At 31.4% G+C, this 21261-nt stretch overlaps 1 protein-coding gene across 2 annotated transcripts; it reads right to left on the bottom strand.

Annotated features, from left to right (window-relative positions):
* Nucleotides 1-258: 258 nt before the first annotated feature.
* On the bottom strand, nucleotides 259-10951 carry LOC107870571 (ureide permease 1). 2 transcript variants are annotated; one of them, XM_016717139.2, is made up of 8 exons: nucleotides 10748-10951; nucleotides 10339-10632; nucleotides 2393-2537; nucleotides 2093-2267; nucleotides 1726-1769; nucleotides 1524-1624; nucleotides 804-1178; nucleotides 259-676 (listed from the first exon to the last, which is right to left on the bottom strand). In XM_016717139.2, exons 1-8 carry the CDS (start codon nucleotides 10865-10867, stop codon nucleotides 524-526), a joined length of 1407 nt encoding a protein of 468 aa, XP_016572625.2. In that variant the 5' UTR covers nucleotides 10868-10951; the 3' UTR covers nucleotides 259-523. The 2 variants fall into 2 exon arrangements, with proteins under 2 accessions (XP_016572625.2, XP_016572626.2); XM_016717140.2 differs by having other exon boundaries at nucleotides 2393-2531.
* Nucleotides 10952-21261: the final 10310 nt, after the last annotated feature.

The raw sequence follows: 21261 nt of genomic DNA, 5'->3' as shown, positions 1-21261 counted from the left end.
AATGCTTCTTGATCTACCAACATCAATTTGAGGGGAGATGTTAGCATGATGCAAATATTGTATATTAATGTAATCATATATTGTTGTATATTGGTGTAATTACATAGATTTGATTTAGTAGTTAAAGAGAATAATAGTGACTTTAGTAAGAGCAGATTTGGTGGGACAGAATAGCGGATTTAAAGGGATAGAAAAGCTAATCTTTAGAGATAAGTAGAGGGATAGAAAAGCTAATCTTTAGAGATAAGAAGACGGATCTTTAAGGATGTAATCATTGAATATTTTCTATTTAATGACAAGATTCTCAATATTGAGAGGCATTCAGCAGAAAATTGACACCAAGAGTTCAATTGGATGGTTTTATTCAGTGATAAACACAAAGTGCAGTAAGCTAAAAGATGATTCTACCTACTCTAATATAATGAATGTTCTCGAACCGGAATTGCTTCTCTTAACAAGAAGCTAAGATGTATGCATGCATGGTGACCGATGTGTACAGAAACATTAATATATCTGTTCTATTCTATTTTCGTTTCCCTGAAGATGCCATGAGGATTGCAACAGCTACTATGAACATGATCAACATTCCTGCAAGAAGAGTATAAGTTCTTCCAGATGATCTTCGGTATTCTCCAAACAATATTACCCCCCAAAATGTGCTCACAAGAGGCAGTGCCTACAGATTTTAAACATCGTACTTTAAATGAGAATCATGCTTTTATAAAATCAGACAATTTTAGATGTTCACTGACTAATAAATTAGTAGTTGTAACATATTTTATCATACGGATAAGCCAACAAACCTGAACAGCATCTGCAGCTGCATATCCAGCTGCTTGACCTCCCATAAATTGGAGACCATTTCCAAAGCCACTCAAAAGTCCAGCCAAAAGGGCCCAACCTCTTCCACCCCAATCGTTCACATATGATATCACTGACGATTTGGGAGCATTTAGTATAGGACGGTACAAGAAGGTGAAGTTCAAAATTGTTGCCAGTAAAGAGCTGGAAATTGAGAAATAGAAAAATGTTGCATAGACACTCAAGTGTGGCACTCCATCTTTAAGAGCATGCCACTGATCATTTGTTGCTAAATTGAATGCTGGCGAAAAGAGAGCAAGGCAAACTCCAGCAAAAAAGGTAATGGCCAGACCAATGTAAGTGCTCTTCCCAAAAACCTGCAGAGCAAACACTGAGATCTAACAGATTAAGCATGTTTTTTGGACAGACTTCATGTGCACTAGATTGAAAAATCAATTAACAAATATAATCAACTATGCCTCAATCCCCAGGAGCCTGATCAACTGTATGAATCCCTTTTATTCAGGTCCATTTAATTTCATTACGATAAAAAGACAAGTTGGAGGCTCTCTCAAACTAGAAATAATATAAATATCGATACGAATTACCAAAAAACAAGTTACTTCCTACAAGAACCCTGTCTTTTTGAACTCTCTCCATTCCTCATATAGTTAAATATTGCAGTGGCAATTAGAGGTATAATTTGAGTAAGAATTTCTAACCTTCATTGCCCTTTTGTTCTCAACTTCTATAAGGAAAAGCGCTGTTCCAGCCTTTGCCTTCACCTCAGACGCAACTCCATTCTCCATGTCGTGCGTATCAACTACACAAAGTCTATACATTAACTAAAAACGTAAATATAAAATTCACCAATCTAATAAAGAACGGAGAACACATGAACTTCGAATGCTCCAACTAACGTACCTGTGTCTGTATTTGTTTGTTTAGAATTATTAACACCTTTTGTGCTGCCAAAGATTAAACCAAACTAAAATCAGTCTCCTGTGATCAATGGTGGAATCTTACATAGACGTGTGGTGTGAAATATTGAGCTGAATCTCCATATGTCTTGCACTCGAGGAGTGACTTCGAAAGAGTCAGGAAAATCTTAAGAGGGGACACACTAAGTATTGTCATATATATATATATACACAAACACTTTATTTATGCTTTTTACCAGTTGAAGAGAGGATAAATCATAGAGAGCTCGCTCTCCATCTGGAGAAGCTATGTACATGAGATGCCCATATAAGAATTCAAAAGTGTAATATGTTCTTGAACTAATGCATACCCAACCCCATTCTTGGAGTCATTTGAAAAATAATCAAGTTTTTCTTTGATATCGGCTGCATTGGATGCATGAACGGCAGAGCCTAGACAAACAGCAATCAAGAAGCATCCAACGCCAGGAAAAAGAATCTCAGCTTTGTTAATTTTTTCATCAAGGTAGTAATTCAAGGTCGTTCCTGCCATAAACGAAGCAAGAACAAACGTCAAATTCCAAACATAATATCATACCAATTCCCTGCCATAAGATGTCAATAACTTACTCATTTTAGTAAAATGGAAATCGCTGAAGTCAGTAAGATACCTATAACAACCGTAATGCTTGCAGTGATGACCTCAGTGACAGACAAACCAACAAAAGCCCATGCATATTGAGTTGAAAGGTTTCCAAGAGTGAGAACCAGTCCTCCAGCAATCGCAAATAAGACACTTGGCCAATTGTCCTGCACCTTTCATCCATAAAATATGTTTAGAAACCAAAAGAAAGACAAATTCCAATTTTTTTTTGTTCCACAAAGCACAATCTATGCTGGCATTGTTAGAAAGTTCCTACGACTCAGAGCACTTGAATATCTTTAGTGGATAGGTGGTCTTAATGGAAAAACGAAGCTATGTTAGCGAGAATCACTTCCGACTCTTCAATTAATCTATCAGAATACATATTTGTTCTGTAGTAAACATGGTTTTTATTGCTTCAGAGTCAAGGATCTCATGGAAACGAGAAAAGTTACAAGCATTAAAGTAGAAGAACATACTACATTAACTAGACTCTAGGCTAACAAAAAAAAAATTAGAAAAACCAATGAGTGAACAGATGGATATATTGATCTAGAATCTAATCTAAAAGGCATGGTAAGAACTCATACATTGCCTCTTCAAACTCCAGTCTAATATCAACCTATGAAGCTACAGAGTTGTACGACAAAACACTAGGAACATACTGGTGATCGTATCTCCTTTTTGTGTCAATCAAATTGTAAAATTGCAATATCCTCCCTCTACTTAATTACAGAGGTAGCACACAATATGGAGAACTCGATACATTCCAAACGACAAACAATAGCAACAACAATAGCACAATTATGTCTCAATTGTTGGGTTATGGGTCTTATCCCTCTCCTATATGGGTAAATAAAGTCCAATTTGGACCAACCAACATTTGTCATAGGCCCATTACTATGGGACATATATACATAAATCTTTTTAGGTCTTATTACACCATCCACAAAAGAGTTTTTTAGCAGCCACAAAGAGAGAAAGATTACAAATTTTTGCACTAAAATTTCAGCCACAATAGTCAACTTCAAATTGCGATTCCGCTTCGTTTCTTGTCCGACTAAACTGATTTTTGGATAGCGTGTTCCTCTCATCTAAATCTTTAATTAGGAACTGATGGAGTTAAATTTGGTGGCCTGTAGCTCCTATATTTCATCTATGAACAGTAGATGTTGTTTTTGTGCTTTTGCCCTTTTTTCTCCTCTCGTTTTGATGCAATCTTGTTGTATTATTGCTCATTGTATGACACTTTTTTTTTGACAAATTTGATAACAATATTGTAACTCTTGGTGATTATAGGGGAGGTTTTATTTTCGTGATTTTTTACTCTTCACATCGAAGATTTTTCCACATAAATTTTGATGTCTCGTGTGATTAGTTTTATTCTTATCTTGTCGTATTTGTGTGTTGATACATTTTCTGCATATTCTTTGCTTTGCTTGGATTTGGTTGTTTCCTCTTGGTTCAAATTGAATGGAAAAGTTGACTTGGGTATTCTTCCACTGCTACTATGTTGTGCACTTCGATAGTGCCATTGTCCTTCCCAACAAAGTGGTATTAGAGTGTTAGTTATTGTTGATTTTCAAATTGAATAATGGAGGAAAATATGAACAAAATAATGTGTTTGAATAGTAGTAATTATCACGCTTGGAAAGACAAGATGAAAATCTTTTATTTGTCAAAAAAAAATGCCTCTACCTGTGTTTGCGTCTACTAATCCTTAGTAGGTGACAAATGAGGATTGAAAATTTGAGCACTTATGGGTTGGTGGCTATGTTTTTAGACAATGGGTTGAAAATAATGATATAAATCATATTGTGAATGAGACACATGCCAGAGTTTGTGGGACAAGCTCGAGACACTTTATGCTTCGAAAACTGGCAATAACAAGTTCCTGCTTAAACAATTGATGATATCAGGTATAACGAGGTCAATTCTATTTCTAATCATAAATGATTTTCAGGATGTCCTTGACCAGTTGTCTGGAATGGATGTAAAGTTCGATGAAGAAATTCAAGGACTTTGGCTTCTTAATACATTGCCAAACTCGTTGAAAACTCTTCAAGTTTCTTTGATTGATTCTTCTTTAGTGGTGTTGTAACTATGGAATATGCTAAAAGTGGTGTCTTAAATAAAGAGATGAGAAGAAGATCTCGTGACTCATCTGCTTAATCTTCACACTCTGATATGTTGGTTACTGAAGAGAGGGGGAGAAATAAGTCAGAGGTCCGAATGACAGAGATAAAAATAAAAGCAAGTCAAAGTCCAAATTCAAAAATGTTACATGTGACTATTGCAACAAAAAGGGGCATATCATGAAATATTATAAGCATAAGAGAGATGTGATACAACAATATAAAAAAGGCGATAATGAAAATAATGGTGTTGTTGTTGCTAATGATGATCTTCTTGTTTCTTGTGGTGAGAATGCCATTAATCTTTTTTGTGATGAGTCTAGGTGGTTTGTATGAGAAATTATTTTCTTTTTATACTCCAGGTAATTTTGGGATATTGAAAATGAGCAATAATGATGAAGTTAAAGTACTTGACATTTACACTATTTGTTTGGAATAATAGTTCCAAACTAGTTCTCCACAATGTCAACCATGCTCTAGATGTTTGCTTGAATCTAATTTCTGTAGGAAACCTTGATGATAAGGGTTATGTTAACACCCTTGGTGCTGGCCAGTGGAAGCTTACTAGAGAATCAATGATTGTGGGTCGAGGTAAAAAATTATCTAACTTGTACATATTCCAGTGCTCCACTTCTAGAGGCTCAATAAACTTAGTGGAGAATGATACTTCATCAGAGTTATGGCATAGAAGATTGCATCACAGGAGTAAAAAGAAGATTGATAGTTTGACTAAGAAATTTTTTTTTCTGAAGTGAAACAAGCAAAGTTGAAGGAGTGTGTTCATTTCTTAGCCGGTAAATTGATTTGTTGGACTTAGTACATTCTGATATGTGTGGTCCTTTTAAAGTAAGGACTCATAGTATTGCTCTTTAATTTGTGACCTTTATTGATAATCATTCTCGCAAACTCTGGATATTTTCTTTGAAGTCCAAAGATCAAGTACTTGATGTATTCAAGGGTTTTCAGTCCTTGGTTGAAAGGCAGACAAGGAAAAAATTGAAATGCATCTGCTCAAATAATAATGGTTAGTATATTGGTTCTTTTGATAGATATTGTAGAGAGAAGGGCATTCAACATCAGAAAACTCTTCGAAAAACTCCTCAGTTAAATGGTTTAGCAGAGAGGATGAACATAACTTTAGTTGAGAGGGTTAGATGTATGCTTTCAGATACTAAGCTGCCAAATTTCTTTTGAGCAAAAGCACTTAATACTGCTACTTATGTTATCAATTTATCTCCTATTGTTGCTTTGGATGGTAATGTCTCTAATAGAGTTAGGTCTAGTAAGAATGTTTCTTTTGGTCATCTTAAAGTCTTTGAGTGTAAAGCCTTTGTGCATGTTCCTAAGGATGAAAGGTCATAGTTGGATGCTAATACTAGATAGTGTTTCTCTATTGGTTATAGTCAAGACGAATTTAACTATCATTTCTATGATCTAGTTGAGAAGAAACTTGTTAGAAGTCGTGATGTTATGTTCTTTGTAAACCAAACAATTGAAGATTTTGACAAAGATGAGAATTTTCATTCTCAGAGTAGTGAGATCCTAGTTGATGTTGATCCTGCTCCTTTGAATACTGCTCCTAAAGAAAATCTTCATAGTGATGAAAATCAAGTTGATAATAAAGATGATGATCATATTCAGGATGACCAGCATAATGTCGTTGATGCTCCAGTGCAAGTTGATATGATTGATTAGCAACCAGTTATTGATGCTCCAAAAAGTTCTCTCAAATGATCTACAAGAGAGAATACCTTCATCTCATTACTCTCCCAATGAATATGTACCCTTAACTGGCGAGGGAGAACCTGAGAGTTTTGATAAGGCCATGAAAAGTGAAGAAAAAGAAAAGTGGTTTGATGTTATGGGAAGATGAGATTAAATCTTTGCGTGATAATCATTCCTTTGATTTAGTTAAGCTACCTAAAGACTGAAAAACTTCGAAAAATAGATGGGTTTTTTGGGATAAAATATGAAGATGGAAACCCAGTTCTACAGTACAAGGCTAGATTAGTTGTGAAGGAATTTAACCAAAAAAAGGAGTTGATTTTGATGATATATTCTCTCCAGTTTTGAAGATATCATCTATTCGTGTGGTTCTAGGCTTAGCTGCAAGTCTAGATTTAGAGGTTGATCAAATGAATGTTAAAACTATTTTTCTCCATGATGACTTAGATGAACAAGTTTACATGGAATAACCTAGAGGTTTTGAAGTCAAGGAAAAAGAGTATTATGTTTGAAAATTAAAGAAGATCTTGAATGGTTTGAAACAAGCTCCCAAGCAATGGTAAAGGAATTCTGGTTCCTTTATGAGTCAATTGGGTTGCAAGAAAACTACATCAAACTATTGCGTTGTGACTTTATTATTGTGTTGCTTTATGTTGATGACATGCTTATTGTTGGTCATAATGCTTGAAGGATTTAGAAGTTGAAGCAAGAGTTGGGTAAGTCTATTTTTAGGAAAGAATTAGGACCAGTAAGACAGATTATTGGCATGCAGATTGTCTAATAGAAAAGCCAAAAAGTTGTGGTTATCACAAGGGAAGTACATTAAAAAAGTACTTTGAATGTTCAACATGGATAAGGCTAAGGCTGTCAGTACACCTTTAGCTATGCACTTCAAATTGAGCACAAAATAATGTCCTTCCAGTGATGATGAGAGGAAAAATAGAAAGTTCCTTATGCTTCAGTTGTTTATAGTTTGATTTATGCAATGGTTTATACAAGACCAGATATTGCTCATGTTGTTAGTAATCTTATTCATTTTATTTCTAATCCTAGAAGAGAACATTAAAATGTTATGAAGTGGATTATGAGATATCTTTGTGGCACCTCTAGTTTGAGCTTATTTTTGTGTATAGGGAAGCCTATTCTTTGTAGTTATAATGATTTAGACATGGCTAGTGATATTGATACTCGCAAGTCTACTTCAGGGTATTTGGTTACTTTTGAAAAGGGATCTGTGTCTTGGCAATCTAGGTAGAAAAAATGTATTGTTCTATCTACTACAAAAGCTAAGGTTATTGCTGCTATTAAAGCTTGTAAAGAAGGGATTTGTGTCTTGGCAATCTAGGTAGCAAAAATGTATTATTCTATCTACTACAGAAGCTAAGGTTATTGCTGCTATTAAAGCTTGTAAAGAATTACTTTGGATGAAGAGATTCTTGGGGGTACTTGTTTTTTCTCAAGAGAGGTACGTACTTTATTGCGACAGCCATAGTGCTATATATCTTGGCAAGAATTATACATTTCATGGTCGATTTAAACACATTGATGTGAGATACCATTGCATTCGAGATGTGTTGGAATTTAAGTGACATGAACTTGAGAAGATTCATATGGATGATAATGGTTCCGACATGATGACTATATCTTTGCCAAGAGGAAAGTTCGAAGATTGTTGCATGATCGTCGGGATGACGATCTCCTCACATAGTCATGAGAGAGAAAATTATTGGGTTATGGATCTTTTTCCCATACTATGTGGATAAACGAACCCAATTTGGATCAATGACCCATTATTATGGGGCATATAGATCTTTTTAGGTTTTATTTCACCATCCACAAAAGAGTTTTTTAGCAGCCACAAAGAGAGAAAGATAGCATATTTTTGCACTAGAATTTTAGCCGCAGCAGTCAACTTCAAATTACGATTGCCGTTTAGTTTCTTTTTTGATTGAGTTGATGTTTGAACAACGTATTTATCTCATCTCAATCTTTGATTAGGAACTAACAGAGTTGAATTTGGTGGCCTATATCTCTTATTTTTCACCCGTAAACATTAGCTGCATTTTAATGCTTTTGCACTTTTTTCTCCTCTAGTTTGGTACAATTTTGTTGCATAGTTGCTCGTTGGTTGACACTTGTTTTGTAACTAATTTTTGAGAACAATATTGTAACTATTGATAATTACAATGGAGGTTTTGATCCCGTAATTTTTTACTCTTCACATTGAAGGATTTTCACGTAAATTTTGTTTTCTCATGTGATTGATTTTATTCTTGTCTTGTCATATTTGTGCGGTTGATATATCTGTCTATTCTTTATTTTACTTTGATTTGTTTGTTTCCTCTTGGTTCAAATTAAAAGAGAACGTTTAGACTTGAATATTCTTCCATTGCTATCTAGTCGTGCACTTTAATAATGCCTATTCTTTGTCTTCAAAATGATTTTATTATTGTCTTGTCGTATTGTGTGGTTGATAAATTTGCTGCCTATTCTTTGTTTTGTTTGGATTTATTTATTTCCTCTTGGTTCAAATTGAAAGAGAAAGTTTAGACTTGAATATTCTTCCATTTCCATCTTATCATGCACTTTAATAATGCCCTTGTCCTTTCCCAAATCAATCCTAAAGTAGTTCGAGTCGACTATAGAAGTCCTCTATATAAATTGCACCTTATTGGGCGAAGGTGCATTCAAAATGTCTAACAAAATGAAGCAAGGTATAATATAAGCCATTAATACCGCGATAAATAGGAAATTTGGAAAGAATGCTCAGTATCTTGCATATAAACTTAGGCCTCATTTGTTTTTTATTAAGATTTTGGCTCTTAATAGTTATTAATAGGTCTTAATCATTCAGATCAGGAATTAAATGTTAATCATTAAGAGGTATTTTTTTGTTGGATAATATTCACCACCACTCTATCCATAATCATCAGTCACCACCACTAACCACCTATGCCACCACCACCATTGTCAACCACCACCTTACAACCAACCACCACCACCACCATTGTCAACCACCACCTTACCACCAACCACCACCATTGTCAACCACCACCTTACAACCAACCACCACCACCACCATTGTCAACCACCACCTTACCACCAACCACTAACCACCATCATCATCACAACAACCATTCACAATCATAATTGCTACTGACCACTATTTTCAGCAACTACCATATCTACCACCTCCATTATTTTAATTATATCCACTGCTATCACCATCGTCAACGCTAACACCAATGCCAACACCACCACCATCATCAACAACTATCGGCCAATCCCAACTAATAACCAACTAATCTATCACAACTAGCGTCACCACTAACTATCACTAACACATCACCAGCATCCACACATTCTTCGACCACCACCACCATTATCAACGGTGTCGCCATCTCTACCACCGCTTCAACCACCATCATTGCTATAGTACATATCTACCAATAATCATCTCCATTATCACAATTAACAGCATCTCCAACTAGCACCAATATATTGTCAACCATCATGCATTTATTTTTAAGCTATCTCAATCAATACCTCCAACTACTAACATCAACCAACTTCACATCATTACCACCACCATTACCAATCGCCAACATCATAACAATCACTACAATACCAAACATCTCTATCATCATAACTATCATCACCAACATTACTAACCACTGACATCAATCATTACCACCACCAGACCACCACTATTACAAACCATCTCTATTATCACTAACAAATATAAATATATTTTTTTTCAATCAAATAATAATTTTAAATATTTTGTAATATATAATTATTTTTTATTTGAATTATACTTTTTATTATATATGCAAATAAATATTTTTGCATATTGAGGTATTGAAAAACAAATAGTCTTAATCATTCAGATTTCAGATCTGAAAACAACATTTTAATCATTCAGATATGCATTAAAATTCAGACATGAATCTTAATAAAAACAAATGCAGCCTTTAGTCTTCTAGAGATGTAATATAATTAAATAGTAATTTAGAATATGTAGCCTATAATCGCTTAACTTCCAGACGAGGTATCACACAATATGTCCTCCAAAGCTCACCATTATCAGGTCTTGTATAATTAAGTCACTAACCTGAGAAAGCTGAGTGGAAAAATTTGGTTGTTCCATTGTGCTCTTTCCAATCTCACCAACAGTACAAGCAATGAAAGTAGCAGCCAAAAGATTGGTGATGGTATAATCAAGGTAAGTATGTTGAGGAAGACGACCTCGTCTTTCAAGAAAAGTAAGCAGAGCAGGCCATGTCCCCAAGAAGAACAGAGAAAATAACATACAAGCTATAGCACCAGCTTTACTCTGCACCAGATACATCTTCAAAGAGATCCTTTCAGATGAAAGTTCAATAAACTTAGGAACGCTCAAAAAATCCTAATCAAAGAAGAAAATATTCAAGATTCAACTTCAATTATATTGAACATAAATTCTGACAATTGCCTAGTCCCAATTCAATATAGTTGATATATGGCACTTAACTTTGTCTTACCTGGTCCATTTTTTCTTTGTCTCCTATAACCTCCAAGATAACCAAACTGCAAATGAGTTTATATGCACATGCAATAGTACATAATAGTATATACCGAATCCTATGGACCAAACTGTACATAATAGTATATACCTAAACATATGGACCATAATGAGACTGCCATATAGCTCACACTTGTTAACTTTATCTAGCAAACTATATATATCACCGTGAAAATTACAACATGAGGTGTCACAAAAGAAATGAGCTTTCCTCAATGAAAGGAAAATCAGAATAAAATAACTCCTCCACCGTTTTGGGGATATTGTGGTGGTCCCTCTTGAGACGGAATATCACTACTAAAAAGTAAATATATTTTCACTAGTTAGTTTTGATTATTTAAATTAACTTAACGTGTTTCAAAATATCTTTATAAAAAAATTTTTATAGTAAATTGTTTTATCACTTTTAATTAGTTGTTATGAGTCATTAAGATATATCTGCTTCGCTGTTTTAATCTTAACTTTACTAGATTACTCATAATTAATTATTATGATTATCTAAGCATTATGATACTTAGAATAGAAAAAAAAACACTATATAGCGCAATAATTTAAAACTTAAATTATTTAAAAAATATAATTGACTTGCAATGCCACAAAAGTTTGGACAACGAGAGAGATACATATTATTTGACAATTGCATAAAAGGTATTATAAATTACAATAGTTAACAGCTTAAAATATCTAAAAAAAAAATAATTTGTTATATATTTTAAAAAATACTATAAATCACAGCAATTAAAATAATTTTTTTAAAAATATTTGTTGGGCCCGTAATCACAATTGAAATATCAAAGCACGAATGTCTAATTAGAAGTGATATAACAAAATTACTATACAAAAATACTAATAAAAAAAATTAAATAGGCCTTATATAAAACGTCAAGTAAATTTAACATTAAATATTATTAATTTTTAATATTTAGATGATTTTATAATATTTTTTTAATATTAATTTTTTAGTATTTGAATGACTTATAATAATTAACTATGGTGATACAGTCAAATTATGGGCAAAGCAGCTGAAGCAGACATGTCATAAATATCTATTTTAATTTTTTATTAAATATTATTAACTTTTTAATGCATAAATAAAGTTATAATAATTAATTAGGGATGATATAATAAAATTACGGAAGAAGCAACTAATGAAGCGAGCAGAAGAGCAGACATGTTGACGGAGATTTGTCTGTTTCTCCTTCTCATTCCCTCTTATAAGATATACTAGATACTTTAGTCCGTGCCAACACGAGCCCAACAGATATTATTTGTGTTATCTTAATTTATGTAGAACAAATAACATTTGGAGTATCAATTAAATTTTTATTAATATAAATTTTTAATAATTTAAATTGTTAATCATTGTGATTTATAGTACCTTTTACGTAATTATCAAACAATTTATGTTACTCTCTTTATCCCAATTTTAAAATTTAGAGAGTCAATCAATTTTTTACTAATATAATTTCTTAAATATTTTAGGTTGTTAATCGTTGTGATTTATAGTATCTTTTAATATAATTTTAAATAATTTATGTTGCTTTATCACAACTTATGTGACACTATTAGAATTTCAAAAGTCAATCATATTTTTTTATTATATGTTTTTAAAGTATTACAAGATGTTAATAGTTATGACATAATTTTTTTCATAATTTTTAAATATATAATATTTTATCAAAATAAAATAAATAAATTATAATAAACAAAGTACTAAATTTTTAAAACATGTTAAATTCGAAAACATCATTTGGATCAACAAATTACTAAATTAAAATATTAAAATATGCAAACTATAAAATGCCAAAACTACCCGTTAATTTATGTGACACAAATATAATAACATACTCCCTTCATTTCAGAATAAGTAAATTGTTAGAGTATTTATTGTTGTTTCAAAATAAGTGAATCATTGATTTTCTTTTCAAATTTACCCTTATGATTTGACATCCAATTAACTTTTGAAAAGGCATTTTAAAGTCAACTTTTTCCTTTTTAGGGGTAAAAATGGAAAGTTGTGTTAAATTTATATCTTTAATGCTTTTTTCTTAATCTATGTATCAAAATTCAACAATTCATTTGTCATGAAACGGAGGGAGTAACTCCTAGGGGAGCACTCTCCAGGGACATAACAACACTCTCCAGGGACATAACAACACTCTGTCACCGCGAACTTAGGGCATTGAATTAGGATTCCTCAACCTTTTAGATAATCAATAATATTTTTAATATGTTTTTAGATATTTTAAATTGTTACCACTGGTAATTTAGAATATTTTTTATTTAATTTTTAAATAATATATGTTACTCTCCTTGTCTAAATTATTGTGGCATTAGTAGTCAATTGTATTCTTAAAATAATTTAAGTTTTTAATTATTATCATTTATAATATTTTTTTCTTCTATTCCAATTTAAGTGGCATTGAAATAATTTCGAGAGTCCATCAAATTTTTTTTTTTGGGTTTTCATTCAGTGTTCGTTACCCGCATTGAAGTCAATCAAATTTTATGATTGAAGCATCAAAGAGATATGTCCTAAAGGACTTATAATCCCTAATTAGAAGTGATATAGCAACATTAGTATAAAAAAATTATGAAAGAAATTTAAATGAATCTCATATAAGATGTAATGTTAATTTAAAACATCTAAAATTAATTTATCATTTTATGTCAATTTATTTTTATTAAATATTATTAATTTTTTAATATCTAAATAACTTATAATAATTAATTAGGGGTGATATAATAAAATTATAGTTGAAACAGCTGAAACAGACATGTCATAAATGTCTATTTTACCTTTTTATTATTAAATATTATTAATTTGCTTATATGTAAATGATCTATAATAATTAATTAGGGGTAATATAGTAAATTCACGGAGAAAACATACTTGTGAAAAAAATTTAAATGAGTCTCATATAAAATGTCCTATTAATTTTGAACATCACATATTTATTTATCATTTATATCAATTTTATTATTTATTAAATATTATTAATTTTTTTTATACCTAAATGACTTAGAATAATTTATTAGAGGTGATATAATAAAATAACGATTGAAACAGTTGAAACAGACATGTCATAAATGTCTATTTTATTCTTTTTTATTAAATATTATTAATTTTCTTATATGCAAATATCTTCAAATAATTAATTAAGAATAATATAGTAAAATGAGAGAAACAGACATGTTATTAAAGAGCTGGATCTTCTTCACACTTATTAATAGTTGTAATATATATATAATTTCCTGCTGAAAAGTTATTTAGTGACTACTTCAATGAATATTTTGATTGAATCGATGAAATACTTTATATAACGATATTCTAATAATTAACACACTTGACGAAAGTTTCCAAGAAAACTTTTTAATGTTCTGTAAAAATATACGTGTTTTTTCAGTGAGCTAGAAATGAGTGGAAAAACACATTTCATAATATAAATTCTCATTGAACGTGATAGAAAATCTCTATTTTTAGTAGTGCATGGCGATTTCATGGATAAAAAATCTGCAGCGCCTGCCTTGGCATAGATAAATATAGCTAACAATAAAAACAAAAACAACGGTAGGAAGAAATCAGAACAAAAAAAAAAAGAGTTCATAATAACTAACCAGTTCAATGTGAAAATTATAGGTTTGGTTATGAATATGAAGCATAAAGGCCAAAAAAAGGTATGAAGAATTAGTGAGAAAATGATGCAGAAAAAAGTTACTTATAAGGTTTTCACTGTACAAGCAAAAAGAAAGTTAGAAGAAAAGAAATGGATACACATGGAGCTGAAATAGCATGATAACAAAAATGATCAGTAGGTTTTTATGTCCTTTCATTTTCATAGTAGGATTTTTTTAATATGTAAGGCCTATGGGCTATGAGGAACACACTTGTAATTATATTGGTCGATGAAGAATACACTAGTAAATAATATAGGATATAGGAAGGAACCTTAAATAAATTAGAATATAATTAATGAATAACGATCATTAAGAAGTGAATTGCGTATGAATTTAAAAAAGCCAAATATTAGTTTTCTATATCTAACTTTTTTTTTTTTTTTAGTTGTCGATTATATCAAATATTAATGTATAATAATATTTATCTAATTTAAAAAATCATTAAATAATTCTTAATTTTATGTTAATTTTAGCTTTACTATTAAATATTATTATTCATTGTGCAATATATTTTATAAAATATTAAATTTATTATATTTAAAAAGTGATATAGCAATAATAATTGTTAGTTATGTTATTATTTTTTAAGAAATGTGTCAACGCAATAGTGTTAAGTAAAGATAATCAAAGAGAGGATTTAAATAGCTTTATGCGACTTGTTAATTACTCCTTCCGTCTCAAACTACTTGACATGTTTGCTTTTGGCATAACTTTTAAGAAGAAACTAAGAATATAATTTGGCTAATATGATCTTATTTAATCTTAATTTAGATAAACCTTCTTCAATAAATATGTATATAACTAAAAAATACAATTAATTACTTCTTAAATTTTTAAACAAATAAATAAATTATTTTGAGATAATATCTTTTAACAAATACGCTAAATAATTTAATAATTTGAGACGGACCAAGTAGGTGTTATTTTAATAAATTTATGAGACGTGAATGAATAAAATACCTGAATCATTTTGAAAAAAAAAAAACTGAATCATATGGTTTCTTGTCATTTTCATTTTCTTCTTTCCTCGTGGAAAGTTTGACCAACTCATTAATGGGCACCATTCCAACTTAAATGTACTTTTGATTATCTAGTTTGTCTACCTGGTCAAAGTATATATTACTTACTCTCATTATTTCATTGATTTGACACACAGATCTTTGAATATAATTAATTTATATATAAAAAAAACATATTAAATAATAATTATAATTAATTAATAACTAAGAATAAAATTAATAAATTATGTATTGATTTTCTCAATTAGACAAGTACTGTTAGATATTTATTTTTAGTATAATGTACAAGTAAAAATAGATAGAAGAAGTATTAGTTTCATGAGGCAAATGCTAAGTTTATGTCTCAAACTTAAAATATAAAAATAATAATTTAAATTTTAAAAAATAATATATTATATAGTTTTTACGTTATAATTAACATAATCTAATGACAGACATGTTGAACAAGTTTTGTTGATAAATTTCATAAATATTAAAATTTTTAATCATATAATTGAATAATTTTAAATAAAAAATTTATTTGTACAGTCAAATTAAAGTATTACCGGATAGCTATAATACATCAAAAGACAATAAGTAGTTCAATATGTATAAAATATTATGATTTAAAATATATTAATAATTACAATTCGACAAAGATCAAAAATAAAAAAGTATTTTATAAATTTGTTGGGATGTAATTTCTTAATTATGGATAGAAAGTACTTCGGGGAGATAATTAAATAGGATATGATGCATCTTCAACTTACTGTAACAACTCTCATAGTTATTATATCGTGGTTAGGATCCAAGTACCATGTTAAAGTTCCCTTTGAGTTAATAGAATCTCAAGGAGGGGTGGTTTAAAAATTAAAACTTGTGTTGTGTTTAATTGTGGTAAATTATGATTCACGGTGTGGTGGTTTGGGGTGATGTACTCCATAAGGGGGTGAGCTAGAGCTAAAAATAAAGTCATAGCATGTGGTTTTAGTGATTGTCGCATTGAGATCGCTTCGTGAAATGTTAAGGTGATAAATTGTGTTTGGAAATGGGTTAGAATCTAATTCTTTTTGAGGTACTGGTTAAGGACCGCTATAATGATAGTATTTTTGTCGCAACGAAATTGTCGTAGTGATCGATATCCCGTCGTAGTTGCACTAGGTAAATGGTTAGGGTTGTACAACGAACCCTATCTAATCATAGTAGATTCACTTTCGAGAGAAAAGCTTTACCACAGTGGATGACATGAGGCAAAATACCGTTGTAAGTCATTTATTCCGAGTTTTATTTTACAAACTTCAAAACTTCATTCCAGAGCTCCAGAGAGACAATTTTCAAGGTTAGGGTGAATTTTTGTGTTAAGGTAGGTTATTCCATCAATCTCTTTGCCTAGTAATTTGTTAACATAATAGAATCGTTAGGGAGATTGTAATGATAAAATTATCGGTTAGAATTCTAGGTTCATGAATGATGTGGAAAACCAAACCAGAGGATAGATGTAAATTATACAGAAATGCTTCTAGATTGTAAAATAATACTTTCTGGCAAGAATTTGTTGTCCTCAAATATGAATTATGTTAATTGGGAACATTGAGTCTAATAAAATTAGACCCTTTAGCATAAAACTACTCTAAAAGGGGTAATTAAAGTAGATTCTTCATGAACTGAGATAATGTAAATATCGTAATACTAGTTGATGGTTGAATGACCTTTGATAATGTTATGAACCATGAATAAGGGTAGAAATAGTGAGTTTCAATTGCCAAGAGTTTATGTAAGGAGTAGATGATTAATTACTCTTATATTATTTATTTTAGATCATGAATGTTTTGAGCTGTTGAGGAAAAGAAAAACTTTTGTGATTTAGCTTCTTGATTTAGGTTCTTCAATTGATTTAGGTTATGGTTTATACAGCGCTAAGACTTTAAATAGTCTCTTATTTGTGTTTTGAATTGATAAGTATGCTTATTGGTCTTCAAACATAATTTGTGATTGATTGATTTTTTTGACTTAGACATTTCTTATATGAATAAGTTTATAATTATTGAAGCGTGTCTTTAATCTTGTCATAATGGTATACACTTATTATATTTTGCCTTGTTATAATATCTTGGAGAGTTGAATATGAGAACATACTATGTTGTGTTGAAGATGTTGAGCATATACATACTATTCCATGTTGACTGGTTTAAGTTCGATGTAACCTTACAAACAAATGGTTATGATATAGAGCAGGTACCATGCGGCTATGGTACATGGACCCTAGGTTTTCCCCTACAGATCATGACTAGTTAGGCAGAAATAAAATCTTTTAATATGTACAGATGACTGATGATTGTGAGTTCAATAAGACACAACGCGAGACTTATGAGATACAAAAACTATATGACTTTAAAATCATCATGTATATGAATCTAGGTTGGTGATGTGACTGTGTTATATTTAAAGAGTTCATAATGAAGAATTATATTTGTTTGGTGACCTATATATATATATATTTATGTGTTGACCTTGATGTGTCTATAATTAGGTGATTTGTCTAGCTGATGTGATTTCTTGATTATGTATTGATGTACCCATCTACTTTCCCTATTTGATTTATGAGATATATTTGCTACTATTTTAAGCCGACCTCTTATATCTACCAATACATAGTGTTTCTACTAATACTACTTGTGTGAACTCTTTTATGAGTGCATACTGTGTTCCATAGACTTCCATGCAACCTCATATCTAGCACCGTTCTGTTCACCAATTAGAGGGTGAGCTAACTCCCATTCAGGCTACCACAGATCTTCAATGTTATTTATTAGTGATTTTGAGTTATTCTTGAAATTATTTTGTTAACGTCCTTTGTACAATGACTTTTAGATTTGGGAATGTAATAGCTAGATTTCTACATTTTATTTATTTAAGTTTGAGGTTTTATTTATCATGTATATAAATTATCTCTTTTTCTAAATGACTTGTCTAAGGTTTGGGTTAGAGGATAATGTTTGGTTCTCCCACTGAAATGTTACTATGGGTGACACTCATGGCTATTTGGCACATCACATAGTTGGTATTAAAGCCTTAGGTTCGTTGATCTCGTCATAAAAGTACATGTCTAGTAGAGTTTTCCAAAATGATAGAGAGATCTGCATTTTATTTCAAGAGGATGCAGGACACTAGGAAAACCCAATTCTTTCATGTTATTACTTGGGTCTAATTTGTATTTAGCAATCCAAATTGGTATCTGACCTCTTTTATTCTTTCATCTTATAGATAGTAAGGATTATTTCATGTTATTACTTGGGTCTAATTTATATCTAGCAATCCAAATTGATATCTGACCTCTTTTATTCTTTCATGTCATCGATAGTAAGGACTCGTATAACAGAGATGAGATCATAGACACTCAAAATAGATTTGGGTCCATAACTCACGATAGAGGACGAATGAGAGAAGATGTTAGGGATACAGTACGAGGAGAAACATCTACTAGGTGAAGGGATTAACTACTAAGAAGGCTAGTGATAGGTTCAAATCCACTTTCGATTTAGAAAATATCATTGGGGTTGCAGTAGAAGGGGAAAAAACACTAGAATAGGAGGGTGTTGTGTCCGCTCTGATTGTTTCAAATATGATACAATAGTTTTTGCTCTACAGTTTCAAAACCCTTAATGCTCATGCATTTCCATAGTATGTTTTCTATGTGTTTAGGGTCATAAAATAAGGTCATTTGTCCCTTAAGAAGGTTTGGAAATGTTTGGGGTAAATCTTGAGTCAAAAATTAGGTCATGGACGTAATAGGAAGCTCTGAGCCACAAACGGGGACCTAATCTTTGGCCGTAGAATCACACAACACCGTCTAATTGGTCATTGGATGGTCCGTGCAATAGTCCATGGAAATCATAATTGGGTTCGTGCGATAGGCCATGCGAGAACAACTGGGTATTATGCAATGGGCCATATGACATTTCCATCCAAAGCATAAGAATTTCATTTTTATTTTAAAAATTAAGGGAAATTATGTTCTTATACCCACATGAAACCTCCCCAAACCCATCTTAACCTCAAAAGTTGTCTATAACACTAGAAATATATTTTAGAAACACTCATTGTCCTCTAAACTCTCAAGAAAATAAAAGCAAGGGTTTCTCTTAGAAATTCAACCTCCAAGGCCCCAAACTCAAACTTTTCTCTAGGAAATCTTCAATACCAAGTATGTAGGGTTTCAACAAGGTGTTCTTTTGTCTCTGTTCCCAAAATTATAATCTTCTTTATCAAATTTCACTATTATCAAATTAGGGTTCATACCCACTTTTTATGATGTTGGATTTTATACTTCTTTATGATATTATGTATGTAAACTCATGTTGAATTTCATTATTTAATTTTCTTCATATTCATGTTGACACCATGATTTAGAATAGTCTCAAGTGATTTGGAATATTATGGCTCAATACTAAATCCATGATTTTAACAGGTTTTACACCTATGGACATGTCTTAATATTTGCAAGAATGTTAGAATATCCATTATGATTTCATCAAGATTGTAATAGAAGCGTGTCTAGTATTTATTATGTCAAGACTAAGACCGTCAGCTTAATTTAAAACTAGTCTATAACTTACTTTCATGATGAATTCCTTATAGTATAAGTAAATAGTATGATTTTGGGAGTAGTATTGAACACTGAGAGGGCGAGGGTTTGGCTCATCCTATTCCTAAACACTTTGTGGCACCATAGGTATTTAGCTTGCTTAAATGGGACGGGATAGGTGATCTCATGACTATGCCTTTATATCTTGGCAAGGTATATTATGTCCTTTTGATGGGGCATATACATCAGACTCCATGATCGTTCACATGGTTTATGTCAATTAAGAAAAACTCCCACAACACATTGATTTTAGAAATCTAAGTGCAATAACTCATTGATTTTGTTAAATTATGCTTTCCCTGATCAATTTAATATTTTTGGGTCAACTGGGGCATGTCTTAGTGACTCTTTGGTATGTTTAGAGGCTTTTCTAAACTTATTAGTTATTTTTGATTATCATCATGTTTAAGATGATTTTTTAATTGTTCATGACATTATTAGGATTGTTGATCAAATTTTTTTTTAAGCTTATGAATTTATAACTTTATCTTATGGTTTGAAATGTTTAGAATATTTATTCAATGTTGTGCCAAATACTACAGGTTAGCTCGGGCCACTTTCAGGTTTGCGTAGTGTGTTACGTCTAGGGGTAGTCTCAGGTCATTACAAACGTGGTATCTAAACCTAAGGTTTAAATATTCCTAGGGAGTTTGACAAACTATGTTACGTAGAGTCTTGTTCATGGGTATGCAACACGCCACACTTATGAGTAAAATACTATGACATTATTAGGAACCTTTCTTTCTTTTATGTATTTATCGTTCTTTAGAGTTTAACTCCATATATCTCCTAACACATGCTTTTTACGTGATAAAAAATGCCTACATGCAGAGCTTATGTTTGTAGGAATGGGAACTAGCCAGTCCCACTTCCGCCTACTAATCCTTTGAACAAAAATGTGTCCCATATTGAGTTTCAAGCTGCCTTTCTAGTGTTAGCTCAAGATGTGACTTCTTAGGTTAATCAACTATTGGCAGTTCTTATTTAGCAGAATGGTAACTTTGCTTTAACCAAAATTTTAGATTTAATGAGAATGAATCCAACTGAATTCTTTTGTTCAAAAGTGGGTGAAGATATAAAGTTATATATTGATAAGGTGAAGAAGATTACTTATATTATACATGTCACTGAAGTAGAGAGTGTAGAGTTGGC

The sequence above is a fragment of the Capsicum annuum genome, chromosome 5 (assembly GCF_002878395.1).
Source record: "Capsicum annuum cultivar UCD-10X-F1 chromosome 5, UCD10Xv1.1, whole genome shotgun sequence".
NCBI classification, from domain to species: domain Eukaryota; kingdom Viridiplantae; phylum Streptophyta; class Magnoliopsida; order Solanales; family Solanaceae; genus Capsicum; species Capsicum annuum.
Note: the sequence above shows the minus strand (reverse complement) of the source record. Positions and strands in the feature narration are given on the sequence as shown.

What these genes read in the sequence shown, in the direction of transcription:
- LOC107870571 (XM_016717139.2), bottom strand. Translation starts at nt 10,867, where the DNA reads ATGTACAGTTTGGTCCATAGGATTCGGTATATACTATTATGTACTATT. An exon ending in GACTCCAAGAATGGGGTTGG is followed by an intron (nt 1,770 to 2,092) that starts GTATGCATTAGT and finishes AATCTTTGGCAG; the next exon opens with CACAAAAGGTGTTAATAATT. An exon ending in AGAACAAAAGGGCAATGAAG is followed by an intron (nt 1,179 to 1,523) that starts GTTAGAAATTCT and finishes TTTGCTCTGCAG; the next exon opens with GTTTTTGGGAAGAGCACTTA.